This window comes from Lytechinus variegatus, chromosome 8 (assembly GCF_018143015.1).
Source record: "Lytechinus variegatus isolate NC3 chromosome 8, Lvar_3.0, whole genome shotgun sequence".
Lineage (NCBI taxonomy): Eukaryota > Metazoa > Echinodermata > Echinoidea > Temnopleuroida > Toxopneustidae > Lytechinus > Lytechinus variegatus.
In genome coordinates this window covers 41,772,123-41,788,257 of record NC_054747.1, presented here as the reverse complement: position 1 = coordinate 41,788,257, position 16,135 = coordinate 41,772,123, and the positions used below count along the sequence as shown (strand labels likewise).

The following is a 16,135-nucleotide window of genomic DNA, read 5'->3' as shown; positions in this document are numbered from 1 at the left end:
AAAACGCAACTTTTTCCATATTTTATGAATCATTTACTTCAGGTTCTTGGGTGTGTTTCAACAACCTTGCTCACATCGTCCCAGGAGCCCTGAGTGTCCTCTGTGAGCTCCTCCAGACATACCTTGAAGCACTCCGTGCCAAGCGCCCTCACATCACCTACGCTGCACTTGGAGAAGAGATCGCCCTCAACCCATTGGGGGCATGCTTCGCAACCCTGGACAGCGCCCTCGATGCTCCGTCCATGTCCAACATTGACCGTCACCTTGTGTTGAACTCTACAATGTCCATGCTTCCGTCTGATCTTACCGGACTGTTTAGGACCGTGTCCATCACCAGTCCTGATTTCAGGATTAGTATGGAGATCATTCTTCTCTCTCAAGGTAGCTATAAACTCAACATTTTGACAAAATGTGTTCTTGTCGAAACATCAGGAGAATGAGAAAAAATTTGTCAAAGCAGGCCTTATATACTTTGTCAAGGTGCCTTCCATGTCTCTGATTGGTGATTGGCTGGATAAGTCGCATGACATCCACATATGTGGACGTGTTTGACAGCTGATCACAGGATTACTAGTTGTTCGCATACATGTAATGTGAGTATCCAGCCAACTATGAAAGCCTTCAGAAGTTATTAAATTTCGATGAAATAGATATTGCACCGAGGCACTTTAAAGAAACATCTATTGCTCGTTTAAGCAGGAATCCTGACATTGAAGGTTCTATGCATCTTCAACAGTGTCCTCCCAGCACACCCCATTGTTTATTTCTATAATGAATGAAAGGATTCTGGCTTTTGTTAAGGTACATGAGTGACTCCAAATCATCTTGTTATTCATTCATGCTATATAACAGTGATACCACTTTTCAGACAAAGGACTTTATTTTTCTTTCTTTTTTTCAGTTTTTAAGTATTTCTGTTTTTATTGAGTTTCAAAGTTATTTACCTGGAATAAAAACTTGTGCGTCTTATCAAAATAAGTAAATAAACGACAAACAAAAGACAACACAAATAATTGAAATTTTAAATTGCTTTTCTAATGATGTTTCAATGCTTCTAGATAGATATGAATACTATTAAATGCTTTGATGAGATGCAGAATATTCACATTGATGAGATGTTGGCAAAGTTGATCAATTTGCTATTTTAATTTTACAGGCTTCAGACAGGCTGCAGAGCTATCTTCAAGACTAGCTTCATTGAGAGAGATGTACATCAAGATCATTCCAATGGGTCTTACTGTTAACAATGATAACAAACTCAGTAAGTTGATAACCAACAGGGCCCTGGGAACAATTTTTTTTACTGGAGGTGCCGATTTAAATTTGATAAGCAAAAACAAGTAATAAAAATAACGGGGGTTTCACTACAAAACGAAGGTAATTTTTTCCCTAGAAATTTGACGTACAAATGAAAATAAGGATTGCACTACAAAATATAGGTCATTTTGGTTACATTTCTCCATTTAAGAGAGTCAAAAAGGGCCTAATCTTCTTTGGAGGCCTCCGAAGAAGATTCTGCTAGGATCGAAAGCTTAGGCCCCTTTTGACTCTCTTATTTACTCCATTGGCTCTTTTTTTAGATAAGCAGTTTTCAGCAGCTTCTTTTTGCCATTTCTCCATTTAGTAATACCTACCAGAATCTTGGGGGGTGCTGCCTTTGGAGAATAATACCAACTGACACACCCTCAAGGCAATGATAGTACTTCAGTTCAGGGGCATGTTTTGTAATGTGCTGTTATTGATCCAATCACCTTAAATATGACCAGCAATAGATATGATGATATGTTTTTTTCTTCTATGAGGGGAATGCCCTGCTATTTCTCAACACTCTTAGGTTTTAATGCTTTGGAATAGCTGCACTCAATATTTTGGAAAAATATACTTTAATAGAGTATCTGAAATTATCAGTACCCCCCAGTTTTTAGAAAGTAACTGATTAAGCAACTGAAGTTTAATGCATGGTTCATTTTACTCTGGTTTTATTATGATCTTAATGTTTTTTGTTCTTATGTTCAATGTTATCTTTATAAAAATCTATGATACAGATGTGAATAGTGTTTCTTAACCCATAGGAGACTAATCCTGTGTATATGTGGGCTGAAGTCTATGGAAATCATGTCATTATTACTTCATTCAGTCTCCAATATTTATGTTATCAAAAAATCAATCAAAGTAGTGTATTTCCCACTTAAGATCTTATCCACCCCTTGTTATGCACACTACTTCGACACAAGCTTATTTTGACAGGGAATGCAGCATATGAAGGCCCTCATGGCTGGAGCATTCGTAACATGAGGAATATCATCACTGAAGCTGGTATTCTATTGGATGAACTACAGGCTAATTACATGGAAGAAGAATATCAAACAGGTAAAAGCATTTTGATATTGAACTTGTCTGTAGAAATTAGAGTAATTTTATCACAAATTTCCTCAGTTGAAAAGGATTAACTAGAGGTTAATAGGGAGTTTTTTCTCCATGACTTATGTTGGATTCAAGAACGTGGTAAAATGTATTAAAAATGCCTGCAAATGACAAAGGAGAGCTGGGAGGCCTTTGTTGAAAATTTGTGAGCCAAGACAGTGGTTACATCATGGAGCTCCTAAAAAAATTGGAAATATGTTGTTTATCCAGAGTCAAAGGACTAAACTGCTGTTTTAATTCATTAAATTTTTGACAAAGATTTCTTGGTTATTCTTTGTCAAGTAGGGCAATTGACAATACATTTTTTGTTCTGAAATCCTCCTTATGGTGCTGGGTGAAAACTTCCTAATATCATACCATTTGTAGATTTGAAGCATAGTCAAACCTTGACTTATATTTGTTTGCATATGATACATCTATGCTAATTACAATTTAATGTAAGAGTGGTCAGCTTGCTTATCATCATGGAAATATTTTCTCTGGAAATTACATCTGATTCTTTTTGTGTGTGTTTGTGTGTTTCATTGCAGCTTTGGCTGAGTTGGTAAGCATTGAGAATAGAGACCCTCTACAGCTTGTAGCAGAGGAGGAGCAGTCAGAAGAGAAAGAAGACGAAAAACAAACTGAAAAGGGTGAGTGCATCCCCCTCTATAGTCATTTTAAAATTACCTCCACTGTTTGAAAGAGAACGGCCAATGTTACTGGAAGACAGCAATATCAATTGAAGGGAAACATATTTGTCCAAATTTCGATAGATACGCCTGTATTGCTCTGGAAAAGAGTACAATTTCTCAGATAGATGCCATAGATATGTGTGGGTTGTCAAATGAAGGCCTTGTGAAAAGGAGAGTTGTCGTCTTGACTTATTTCTGATTTGTTTCAATATAAGAAGAAACAAATAATATGAATTGATTGAGATAAAAAAATCTGAGAGGTAAATAGATTCAGCTTTTTCATTGCCTTACAGATGCTTTTTACCAGAACCAAGTAATAATAAAAAATCTGGCACAGACACACCCGGGAACACAATAGCAGCTAAAATATTAAGAAATAACAACTATGGTTAGAGTCAAATAGCAACAATATTGCAATTTGAAGCTATAATATATTTTATTTCATTAAATGGTTTATTCAATAGACATGTATCGCAGTAAAAAAAGAAAACTGAATTACACATGCTTTACAGGATATTGCAACATACATGCTAGGAAAAATACAGATACAATTAAAACTATTCACATAGTTACGTAAAATAGCAGTAACTTGTTGATAAAGATGCATAAGTAACAGAAGAATGCATATTATTCCTGATAAAGCTCTCAAAACTTGATAATGGTAATTAAAAGTAGACGTGTATGTATATTTTTTAAAAATATTCCATTTGTGTTTTATATCAATTTCTGTTTTTGGTTTGTAGGAAGTTTTGAGTTACCTGAAACACTGGCCAAGTATGAGATTGAAGCCATTGTCAGTGCTCTGAGGAACACCTTCATGCCTCGTCTCCATGGCAGTGATGCTGATATGTTTGTTACCATGGTAACGGATGTCTTCCCGGACACACCAGTGGACATGGGCTTTGGAGGTGTCGATCCTTCCGTTGGCAAGAAATCTGGTAAGTTGCAATATTCAATCCAGTTTGTTTATTTCTCAACAATTAAGAAAAAAAAGCAAAGCAAGTTAATTTACATCAATGTGTTTGTGTGGCATATAATTATGAGGGAAGTACAGGGTCTAAGTACTGTAATTTGAGTATACACTCGTGTCCAAAGCATCATAAAGGTATATATGATTATTTTTTCTTTGATTAAAACAGATGTGATAAGTTTGAATACCCCAGTAGTATCAACCCAAGGACCCAGTAAGGTCATTCAGAGCTATCTACCAACCACAGGAGGAGAGAAACAATACCTTGACGACATCAACTCGGCCATCGCCGTGGCAACCAATGAGCTAGGCTTGCTTCCAGGCACCTCGTTCCAAGCTCGTGTTGCTCAGCTGTGTCAGCTCACCAATACACATCAAACGGTGAGTTTCATTGATTTAGAGGAGTACTAAAGTAGATGTAGGAGTCGTGGAAGGTGTCCTATCCTTGAAAATTAGGTTATGCAGAACCTGTCCACAAACCTCATGAAGACCATATTCCTTTTTTTTCTTCTTTTAACTCCAAACCTTGTGATCCTTGATATCCTGTCCTTTTAGGTTATGAAGAACCTGTCCACAAAACTCCTAAAGACCATATTCTTTTTTTTTAACTCCATACCTCGTGATCCTTGATATCCTGTCCTTAAAAATTAGGTTATGTAGAAGCTGTCCACAAAGCTCATGAAGACCATATTCTTTTTTCTTCTTTTAACTCCAAACCTTGTGATCCTTGATATCCTGTCCTTAAAAATTAGGTTATGTAGAACCTGTCTACAAAGCTCATGAAGACCATATTCTTTTTTTTTAACTCCAAACCTTTTGATGTATACTCCAGAGACATATTTACTAGACCACAACATCTCTTGTAATAAAAATAACAATCATGTCTTATTTATATAGCACTGTTTTATATGAATATTCTCAACTGCAAGTGATACTTGGTATCACATTGATACCCCGGCTTTAGCTGAGCCGCAATATTGGCGCTAAAACATTCAAGGAATAAAGCCTATCGGGTACCCATTCACCACACCTGGGTTGAGTGCAACAAAATGTGGACCAATTTCTTGCTGGAGGAAAATATGCGATGGCTCGGACTCAAACCCATGTCCCTCTGTTCAAAGTCTAGTAACGAATTGATTTGGGTACACCCTCAATGCATATAAGCTAATCAAGACTCTTTGTATACTTTCAGGTAATTATAACCGGACCACCAGGCTGTGGTAAAAGTGAATGCATCAAGACTTTAATGTCGGCTCAGAGGGAGATTGGAAAGATTGTGACCTCTCATAGGATCTTCCTTCAAGCTGTTGAGTCTGTGGAGCTTCTTGGTAGCGCTGATCCAGAAACTAAGTGAGTAAAAGGAAAGAGGGAGAGATGGAGATATCAAAGGATGGTTGGATGGATGGACGGATGGGTGGGTGGGTTAGTGGTTGAATGGATGGATGTATAGATGGATGGATGGGTGGGTGGGTGGGTGGATGGATGGATGGATGCATCATGGACGGACGAACGGATCATTGATCGATTGTGATAGTGTTTAAAAGCCATTCTAAATCAAGGATTTCAAGAGAAATGCAATTGATAGTCTTTTTGAAAATTTTTGAAAAGGGTCCCCAGATTGTTAAGGGGGGGGGGCTAGTTCAACAAGTACAACTGTGACATGTCTATCTTTTAAGCTGTGAATGATCTTAATTCACTCACGTTTTTCCTATTTTCACCATATAGGGAGTGGCGTGATGGTCTGTTCATCGCATTGCTTCGTAAGCTATGTCTTATCCCTAAGGCAGACTTCAGTCAGACTAAACCACATATGAAAGCTATGCATCTAGATGGAGAGGTAAACACATTAGCCCGTATTCTGAAGTCAGGTTTAACTTAGACCATGGTCTAACTCTGTGCTAAAATTATGGGTAGCCAAAAGAGTCAAAGTTTTTATTAAGTTGTATGTTTCTTATGTAATACTGTGCTCTTTCCTGGTTCATCGATGGTGAAGACAATCATCTACTTCCTAGACAATTATGATTGATTTGAGAGCCAAATGAGTTGAAATGTTATATCTCTACTGTTAGTGATTTATGTAACAATTGGCTATCCATACTTAAACCACAACTTTAAACCTGAGTTTAAGTTAAACCCGACTTCAGGATATGGGCCATTGTAAAATAATATAATCCTGGGGCTGTAACACAAAGCTAAGCAATCATTGTAGAACATTTTTGTACATTGATTCCATTGACTACAGTATACAATCAATCGTAAATACCAAGCGAATGATTAATTGCTAACCTTTGTGTTACAGGACCCTGGAGAGTATTTCATACAGCTGTTTGTTGTTTTCAGCCGAAGCATCTTTTCATCTGTTTGCTCTATACTTCGAGTTTCATTTAATATCTTACAACGTAGAATTGTCCAAATAACTTTGTTTAAGTATTCAGCAAGTGATATTATTGATATTTTATGAATATATTTGATGAATGTTTAGTAGCATAGTGGTATAGTGGTGAGAAAAATAGATTGATGTAGATATTATGAATATCAACATTAAAACATGAACATTACTCTGATTAAACAATTCAAATTACAGATAATTTTTCTTGTTTTTTTTTAATTCAAAGTTCGCTTTTTATAAAATAATTTCTATTTTTAATATTTCTTTATAGATCAATGCCACTCAGATGGAAATCTTGAGTTCTCTCTTTGATCACGATGGTATTCTGGTTCTTGCCAATAATGAACGTGTTCATATACCAGATAATTTCTCAATCTTCTGGGAGGTAAGATTAAAATTTATTCTTTCTTTATGTCAATTTTAAGTGTATGATGTGCATAATTAGGTCAGTGTAGGAAAGGAGCAGTATTTCTTTTTGAGTGAAGAATGTAGATACATGTAGCATTCTTGTCATTAGTCAATGTTTTTCCAAATGAGAAATGTATGGTTGATTTGTTAATCACACCGCATTTTGCAGAAGTTAAGCAGCCATAGTTTTATATTTGAACATGCATTATTAGAACTGCTCACAAAAGCACAGTTTTATACTAAATATGTTTTGGACTATTTTCCCGAAGTATGATGAAGTATTTCATGTGAATGGTGTGGTAGGTCCAGGGATTTCTTCATCGGAGGAACACAGTTGTGCAAATTGAGATTTAATTTTATATAATAAAATGTATAATGATAAGTTGTAAAATTACTATGTGAATCATCAAGCAAAGAATGAATAGAATTAGTGCAAAAATTGACCTTTTGACCTTTTATAGATAAAACAAATGAATGAATGAATAAATTATCATTACATGATTTATATTTGTGTATTCCAGATTGAGAGTGTGGACCATCTTAGTCCTGGCCTAATCTCCCGAGTAGGCCTGCTCTCCATGGATCGGTCTGACGTCAGCTGGGCCCTGCTCCTGACCGCCTGGTTAGACCGGCGCCCTGAGAAGGACCAGGAGATCCTAAAGGTCCTAACAGACATGTATCTTGGTCCTACCATGGAGTACCTGGACCTGTGTCTAAGACCAGCTGTCATGACGACCAGTAAACAAAGAAAGAGGCCTAAGATGAAGAGGATTGTAGATACAAGTGAAAGCAACATGGTTCTTACTTTCTGTGCCATCTTAGATGTAAGAAACAAAGCTTTATTATTGGTTCTAGGGTAGACTTTGGTGTTTATCGTTGTCTCCATGTTCTAGTGACCCGTCTTTACTTGAGTGGACAGTAATGAATTAAGATGTAGGCACATCAAGACAAGGTCTGATATGTTGTCATCTGATCATCTCGGTGACAAGATCCATCCTTCCATAAATATGTTTTAGAATATTCCTGTCTGTCATTTCTATCACACACTTGGCTTATACAATAATGCTTTGTGTGTCCTGTAACTTCAATGAAATGATAACAGCAATAATATTGCACCTTAATTTTTTTTCTCCATCCTCATAGGCCATCATTGCTCAGAATACAGAGCTTAGTGATGAGCAGTATGAGCGCTATGTCAACTTTGCTGCAGTCTGGGCATTCGGTGGGACGCTGGAAGAGAAACATCGCTCTACCTTCAGCCACTGGTGGCGCTCTAAATGGGAGAAACGTGAGATTTATCCTGAAGAGGGCGAGGTGAGCAGTATACACAATCTTTGACTAGAATGGGAGCGCTTTTTTTTGTCAGGAAGGTTCAATAAATCAAGGAGTGTTGAATCTTGAACTGTGTTCTGTAACCAAGGTTGCACCATTGAGTGATTTGAGATTTTATTGTGTAATAGATTTATTGTTAGAGATTGTTGGTTGAGGATTCTGTTATTAGCAACTTAGATTGTTGCCAGTGTGAAGTGAATCCACCTCTATGGATAAAATCAAATTTAAAACTGGATTGATAATGATGTATATTGGAGCGTGGAGCGTTGTGGCCCAGTGGATTAGTCTCCTTACTTTGAATCAGAGGGTCGTGTGTTCGAATCTCAGCCATGGCGTAATTTCCTTCAGCAAGAAACTGATCCACAATGTGCTGCACCCAACCCAGGTGAGGTAAATGGGTACCGGTAGGAAGTAATTCCCCAAGAAGCTGTGTGCGCTCTGAACGCCTAGCTTAGCCGGGTAATATAGGAGCGCCTTGAGCACCTAACAAGGTGGATATGTGCGCAATATAAATATCCTATATTATTATCATTATTATATTATATTCATTGGCACTATGGTTCTAACATTCCCCTTTGATTTCTTCATTTTTTTCAGGTCTTTGATTATTTTGTAGACAGTGAGAGCGGTGAGATGGTGATGTGGTCTGAGGCTGTACCACCTTACAGTATGCCACCACACGAGGGCATCCCACTAGATGCTTTCGTCCACACTGTCACAACTGAGGTAATATCTTTGCTAGATCACTTGTTGCTCTGTGGGATTTATGTGCATGGGATGTGGGAAAGGGCGACTCTGGCTTGTTGAGAGTCAATATACATGTATGGGGCATAATCAAATGTACGTTATTAACTGTCAGGTCCCGATGAAATGTAAAAGAAAATAAATATATGAGTACCATGAATTTTAGATATAAGTTGAACCCATTCTTAGATTACCCTTTAAAATCATTCTGACCGTACTGGATATGTATGATGTAGATCTTTAAATATTGAATTATTTATGTGGCATCCACATCTAAAATAACGTCAATAAATTTTAAATGAATGTTATTCATTCAAAAATCTCTTTCAAGACAACCCAAATCATTGTTTACAAAATCTGTTATAAGTTAAACATGAATGCTTTAAAGGTTTCAATGTTTGTTTATTTCTGTGTAACTATATAAACAGCAAATCTCCTACCTACTTGGACTATTGTCTGATGCTGGTAAGCCAGTAATGTTGGTTGGTGAAGCTGGCTGCGGTAAGACTGCAATCGTTAATGATCGGATCCGTACTGTCTGCTCTGGGGAGGTGGCTGAAGTTCTATCTCTCACTGTCACTGCTAATAGGTGAGTATGTAAAATAGACAGAAGGCGTTGCTGTACCTGCCCGAGCTTGCTCAATCATGAGATTTTAGCACGATCGGCCCTCTTGGCGATTAATCTCTAGATTCAAGAAACCCCGTCTCCACCATCGAAGAAGAGCGATTCCTGCTCGATGCATTATGGTCTGACGCTATGAATAAATAATCCTGAGTGTGTTTGCACCAAAGAATTAGCGGGATAATTCGTAAAATAGCACGCTATTTTGCAAATAATCCCAAGTTGACTTGGGATTGCAATCTCGTGATTAATCCTACGAAGTAGTGAGATAATTGCATCATTACAAGTAATCTTGAGATTGTTCAGATCGGGATAATTTGCTGAATCAGAAATAGCGTGCTAATTTGAAAACTCGGGCTGGTGCAGACTGCCCTAGAGTAAACAAGAGATACAAGGGGTGGATTAAAAGCAAATAACTGAGTGAGATTGAGTTTGGAGAAATTGTGAGTACTAATTGTCTACCCCCATGAATACACATTGTAAAGCTTATTCATCTGAAGCTCTTCTTCACTACACTACAAATCAGATGCATTCAAGAATGAATCAACAATGGTACACCAGGCTTTCTGATAAGACATGAAGCTCTTCTTTTGTTCTCAAAAACAATTGTTAATACTTAATTTTTATTTCTGAAAAGTTCGGACAATTGTATGAAGAATTATTTGATGAATTAGGTCACATTCATAATAGAAAAAAAAGTTGTAAAGAGCAAGAATACTAGAGAAATTGAGATTTTGGGTATTTGTCATTCATGAGCTCAATCTTTTATGACTTAGCCAGGGACTGGTCCAGATCAGCAAGTTACTGAAAGCGGTATTGGTTAGGTGTTAATATCTCTATAAAAGTTTTGCTCTTCTGATGATGCATCTTTTGTTTGGTTCTCTCAGGTTCACCACAAGTCGTGTCCTCTGGCAGCGGTTAGAGGAAAGGCTTGAATGGCGTCATGGTCGTACCTATGTACCAAAGGGAAATAAGAAACTTATGTGCCTTGTGGATGATCTTAACCTGGCTTATGTAAGTACTCATACCCAGCAAACATAACATACTTTACTAATGTTCACAATCCTTTTTTCAAAATATTCGAATGGAGAGCGCTTTGTGTGTTTTATAGACTTCATGTTGTACATGTAAATAGATAGTCTTAAAATATACCTGTTGAGAGTAATATAAAGGAAAATTAGACTACATTTTCATTTGTGTAGATAGAGTAAGAAGAGAGGTAAGGTTCCTGTTATGCTTCTTGATATTGTAATTATTGTGTTTTGAGCAGTAAATTAATGTGATACCATTCAATTGGGTCTGTATCATAGGACTACACTACGCACTGTTGCATTATCCATATTTTATCATTTATTGTTCAAAATAGACCTGAAATGAAAACTCCGAAAATCGGTTTTGCCCAATTGATCATTGGCCCGGCAGCCGCTGTGCAGCGCCAGATCGACGAGGCTCTATCCCTTTAATAGTTGAACGCCAAACAGGGTAGCAGCGACTCTCATCTTTTTACGTCTTTTGGTCTGATGCGGCCGGGTTTAAACCCCCGACCTCCCGGTTGTGAGACAGACGCTCTACTAACTGAGCCAACACACCGGTTTGGTACTGAACTTGATCAGATATGAGTTGTTGAGGTCTTGAGGTGGGGCAATTAAGGCTACTGGTTCATTTGCCCTTTAAATCTTATATGTAGGCCCCTTTGTTCTGAAAATGTCCAAATCGATACAAACTAGCCTTTGATATGACCATAAATCTATTTGATGAATAATGGTTTGACTGAATTATGTGCAAGAACAAAAGGAGCCATGCTATGAATTATGACTGCGCAATTTGCAAAGAACAATTCTGATTTGTTCCTGGTTTGTGTTTTAAACAGACTACGCTTGCAACAATGACCGTGATTGTTCATTGCTCTATAATGATTACTTACATTAGGTTTATAATCATACTTGTATATTATTATTCTCAGGTTGACCAGTTCAACCACCAATCAGCTTCAGCCATGGTCCGACAGCACCTGGACTCGGGTGGATTCTATGAACCGGACACTCATCGGATGCGAGAGGTCAAGAATGTGACCTATGTGACAACGGTCAATCCCTTGACCCCTGCCAGTGTTCCATCCCTTAGTCAGAGGCTTGTCAGACATTTTGCGGTACTTGGCATGCCATACCCAAAGTAAGGCTATGGCAGTGTAGAGATTAATTGTATATATTGGTATTGACTTTGTACACTTTATCTAAAGTCCCCAGTTTTCTGCGGTACAGTAAAACGACAAATTTCATAGAATCCTCAGACTTTCATGATTTTTCAGGCAAAGAAAATTTATTTACAAAAAATCCAGTAAGAAATATTACTAACATTGCAGGATTCAATCAACAAAACTGCACATCAGAGTTAAATCTGTCAATCAAACCTGTTCTGCACTAAGCTTTTCTGTTATGTACGTATGCGATGAGAATTTGTGCTTTTCTGAGTTTTTATGTAAACACAATAAACTAATAAAGAAGCATACAATATGTGCAGAATTCAAACATTTTTAGCTTTTCAAATTTTAAAAACAGAGTTACACCATGGCCTAAGTTGAAAATGTCCTTCAGAATTAGGGTCCTATCTTGTTAAACTCTTCACGTTTTCTAACATTTCTTTATTGTTATTGCATTTTTTTCTTTTTTTCTCTTTTTATAATCAGGAATGCAGAGGTTCATAATATCTTCACCACTCTGCTTCATACTCACTTCCTGACACCAGCTACAACATCATCTAATGCTAACAGAGATCATAAGGTGAGATAGAAGATTCAATGGGGGTGGTGATGGTGATGATGATGAAGATGATGATGATGATGAAGGTGATGGTGGTGATGATGATGATGATGATGATGATGATGATGATGATGATGATGATGATGATGGTGGTGATGATGATGATGATGATGATGATGATGATGATGATGATGATGATGATGATGATGATGATGATGATGATGATGATGATGATGATGATGATGATGATGATGATGATGATGATGATGATGATGGTCATGATGGTGGTGATGATAATGTCTAGGGAGACTCATACCGCTAGTCCGGCAATATTATCTAGACCAAGAAAATATTACTTATAAATGCTAGAAATGCTTACCGAAATGCTGTCATATTTTAGATTTGTTCACTTTCCCTTTACAATTAATATTTTAAATTTCAGAAGCAGCACATGATTGATAAAGAAGAGGAGAAATTGAGGGCGCTAATCTCAATGATGGTGAACGTAACGATTGAAGTACAGGAGAGGATGAGGAGTATGTTCCTAGCAACGGCCGAGAGATGTCATTATATCTTCTCTCTTAGGGATATGAGAAGACTCTTTCAGTAAGTAACTTGTGATTTTAACCCTTAACATGCCAAAGTTGCCAAATGGCACCACTTAATAGATATAACTCCCACTGAGCTACTAATTCTCTGACATGTTATTGGTTAATGTTCACAGAACCTAATGAAGTTCCTTTTCATTGAAATATGAGAAGATTTTTATCTATGGAGTACACCCATTTGTAGTACTGGATGTCAGGACAGGTTGTTTGTCCGGATGAGAGCAATTTCCGGAACTTGCAATCATTATTTCATAAGTTGTGTGAAAGTAAATTAGACAATATTTCATAGTACAATGATTGTTCTGCTATTTGATGCATGAAGTATCCAGACATGGGACCCCTATCCTACTTAATAACCTCCCTTCTCTGACTTAAGAGCCCGAAACCTAAAACAAGTTACCCTCCCTCCCATAAGTAGCCAAAACTCAATCTTTAAAGTGGTTTACCACTACATCTTTTCTCTTCCATTGAGTATCCAGTGACCTTTGACCTCTGACTTGTCCCCTTATTTTTATTCCCTCAGGAACATCTGTCTGTCCTTAAGACCTGGTACTAACCCAGACAACCTCCTGTTGCTATGGCGACATGAGTGTGAGTGGGTGTATGGTCAGCGGCTGGTCAGTCCAGTTGACTTTGACCGTTACCAGCTGGCTTTCGTGACAGCTGCACGCAAGGAATTCACCTCAGAAGAACCGGTAAGCAAACTATTTCTGCTCAAACATGTTGCCTGTATTTATTTTTACACTTCTGTTATGTTTGCATGATACAATGTCACTGATGGATCTTTTTCCAGTTTGTTTTGCATTGCAGCATTATATTCCATTTAATTGTTCTAAATCATCTTCACTCCTAGTTAAAATTTAGTTATCAAACATTTTACTATTATTTTCCTACACTTCTAATTTGTTGATGCATGATTATGAATTCTTTATTTATTCATAGTAATTTCATTTTCTTGAAATATGTTTTTTCTCACAATCGGCATGATATATTTTGCATAAAAGTGTGATAAATTCACTACATTTGTACACTCACCGTAGCATATTTTTCATTCATCCATTTCAATAGAATTGTTTGTCTTGCATATGTGCAAATCTCTAATTCACACAAAAAGTTCACTTTAATATATTATCCTAGCTAGAAGTTACAGATTGTTCTGCTTTTTGTGCATGAAAATGTTTACCATTTATTCATTTTTAGTTTGGCATAGAAGACACCCTAGACAATGAATAAATCATTATAATGGCCTGACTTCACAAAGGTGTTTTAACATTCTATCCCCACCGACGGTTCTTAATGAACTGGAATAAATGTAATATATGTACATGTATATTGCCTGTATATGGACTTGGAAATTTGGAATTTGAACAAAATGAGTGATTAAAAGAAAACAGAGAGATTTTATCCGCGATAGTTGTTTAAATAATCCTTTGTGAATTCAGGCCATTATCTTTTAGCATGAATTGCATTTTTATTTCATCACATGTACATCTCCCACTTGCATCGCACCCATTTTATCCACATAGCATCCAATCTAATATCATCCTATATATATATCATTTGCCATTTTTAAAGTCTGAAGCATATAGCCCAGGCCGTAATGCACGTTGCATTATGAAAGGAGAAAAAGTGGTATGCTTTTGTGTTCCATTTTTGTGTAAAGTTGTCCTTTGCTGTGTTTGTTTTTTAACTTCTAATGATGGTATTTTATGTAATTTTTCCCCTCATTTTGATTACATGTTTTTAAGTGTATGTGGGTATTTAATCTTTGACATATTTGACGCATAATATTAATCTTTAGGACTTAGTATTAAACATTATGTAGATATCTTTTATATGTAAAATGTATATACCACATTGGAAAAAAAAAATTTCATTCCCTTGATTCGTACTTTGCATTATATGTCTTGGGAGATCTATCTTGGAAAGTTTGAAATGTTCTCTCCTTTCAATTTATTCTCTTTTATGATATCCCTGTTTGGGTAGTTTGTTTCAATTCCTGTATAATGATTTGTCTTGTTATGATATGAACATGTATGATGGCCTTCGTTGGTTCATGTATATTTGTGTTCTTGCTGCAGATGAATCTTTGTTTACTAATTTTTGTGGCTCTTGTTTGCTGGTAACGATAAAATTAATCCTGAAAATTTGAGTTTTTTAATATTTTTTTTTATTTTATTCAGGGAAGTTGATGTCTTTGCAGTTTATTTAATCCTTCTTTTATCTTGGCTATTATTTTATTTTCAATAAGTGGTAAATAAATGTATAAATGTAACGAATCTAAATAATATTCACTTCTAGGGAAAGGTCAAAACGACTAGACCTATAACCTCACACAAACTTGATAAGAAAACATAATTGATGAAACACAATGGAGCATATCAGGAACTATCTAGAGTAGATTAGTCAAGGCTCTTGCATTAAACTACTTTGATACAGTTATGCTTGAAATTACAAACCAAATATGATAGTAACAAAAGAGAATAATCTTACAAGCAGAAACACAGTCTTGCCTCAGTTGATGTTGAATGAATTGAATACATGAATTAAATAGATGGTGATATTCCTGAGTAACTAATATTCACTTGGGAAGATAATACATCATGGAGCCTGCATATTGGATTTAGGCATTCTTTAATTGTACTTCTCTTATCCTCCATTACCCCAGCTCCAGCTAACCATCACTCCCGACCAGCCCCTCTTCAGCAACCTGGTCCAGCAGGACTCTGGTATAGTCACCGCCGGTGGGTACCGTAGCTCACAGCAGGCTACCAGCAGCACCACAGGATCAGAAGTAGAGAATACAGACCAGTACCAACCATGCTCTGAGGTCGCCAGTGTTCAGAGACTACTTCAGGATGCAGTAGAGGAATACAATAAAGGACATCCCAAGATAAAACTAACATTGTATAAGGTAAAAGGAAGTTGATGATTTCTATCATATCCATAATTGCCCCCCCCCCCCCTCCCTCCCGGGAAATTTGGAAACCTTGAAATATTAAAAATTTTCACAAAAATCCATGCGCAGTGTACACAATATCTTTGAATTCAAATTACATTCAGCGTATCCCCCCACCCCCCCCCCCCAAAAAAAAAAAAAATTGTTTTGGGAATGAGCTCTAAAGGTGAGCATATATATTCAATTAAGTTCAATTTCAATTTATTTACATATAAATATATAAAAACATTATTGAGACTAATGCTA

At 36.7% G+C, this 16,135-nt stretch overlaps 1 protein-coding gene across 1 annotated transcript in view; it reads left to right on the top strand.

The window, feature by feature from the left end:
* LOC121419754 (dynein alpha chain, flagellar outer arm-like) overlaps positions 1 to 16,135 on the top strand; it is an 85,874-nt gene that overhangs the window by 30,667 nt on the left and 39,072 nt on the right. The window contains exons 5-25 of the mRNA XM_041614211.1: positions 43 to 381; positions 1,157 to 1,261; positions 2,248 to 2,370; positions 2,955 to 3,056; positions 3,842 to 4,036; positions 4,238 to 4,472; positions 4,966 to 4,996; positions 5,261 to 5,418; positions 5,794 to 5,905; positions 6,729 to 6,842; positions 7,387 to 7,689; positions 8,009 to 8,179; positions 8,795 to 8,923; positions 9,370 to 9,530; positions 10,451 to 10,577; positions 11,527 to 11,735; positions 12,250 to 12,343; positions 12,765 to 12,928; positions 13,454 to 13,625; positions 14,506 to 14,562; positions 15,599 to 15,844. Coding sequence (XP_041470145.1) covers positions 43 to 381; positions 1,157 to 1,261; positions 2,248 to 2,370; positions 2,955 to 3,056; positions 3,842 to 4,036; positions 4,238 to 4,472; positions 4,966 to 4,996; positions 5,261 to 5,418; positions 5,794 to 5,905; positions 6,729 to 6,842; positions 7,387 to 7,689; positions 8,009 to 8,179; positions 8,795 to 8,923; positions 9,370 to 9,530; positions 10,451 to 10,577; positions 11,527 to 11,735; positions 12,250 to 12,343; positions 12,765 to 12,928; positions 13,454 to 13,625; positions 14,506 to 14,562; positions 15,599 to 15,844 — 3,347 coding nt within the window. The remainder of the gene's footprint in view (positions 1 to 42; positions 382 to 1,156; positions 1,262 to 2,247; positions 2,371 to 2,954; positions 3,057 to 3,841; positions 4,037 to 4,237; positions 4,473 to 4,965; positions 4,997 to 5,260; positions 5,419 to 5,793; positions 5,906 to 6,728; positions 6,843 to 7,386; positions 7,690 to 8,008; positions 8,180 to 8,794; positions 8,924 to 9,369; positions 9,531 to 10,450; positions 10,578 to 11,526; positions 11,736 to 12,249; positions 12,344 to 12,764; positions 12,929 to 13,453; positions 13,626 to 14,505; positions 14,563 to 15,598; positions 15,845 to 16,135) is intronic.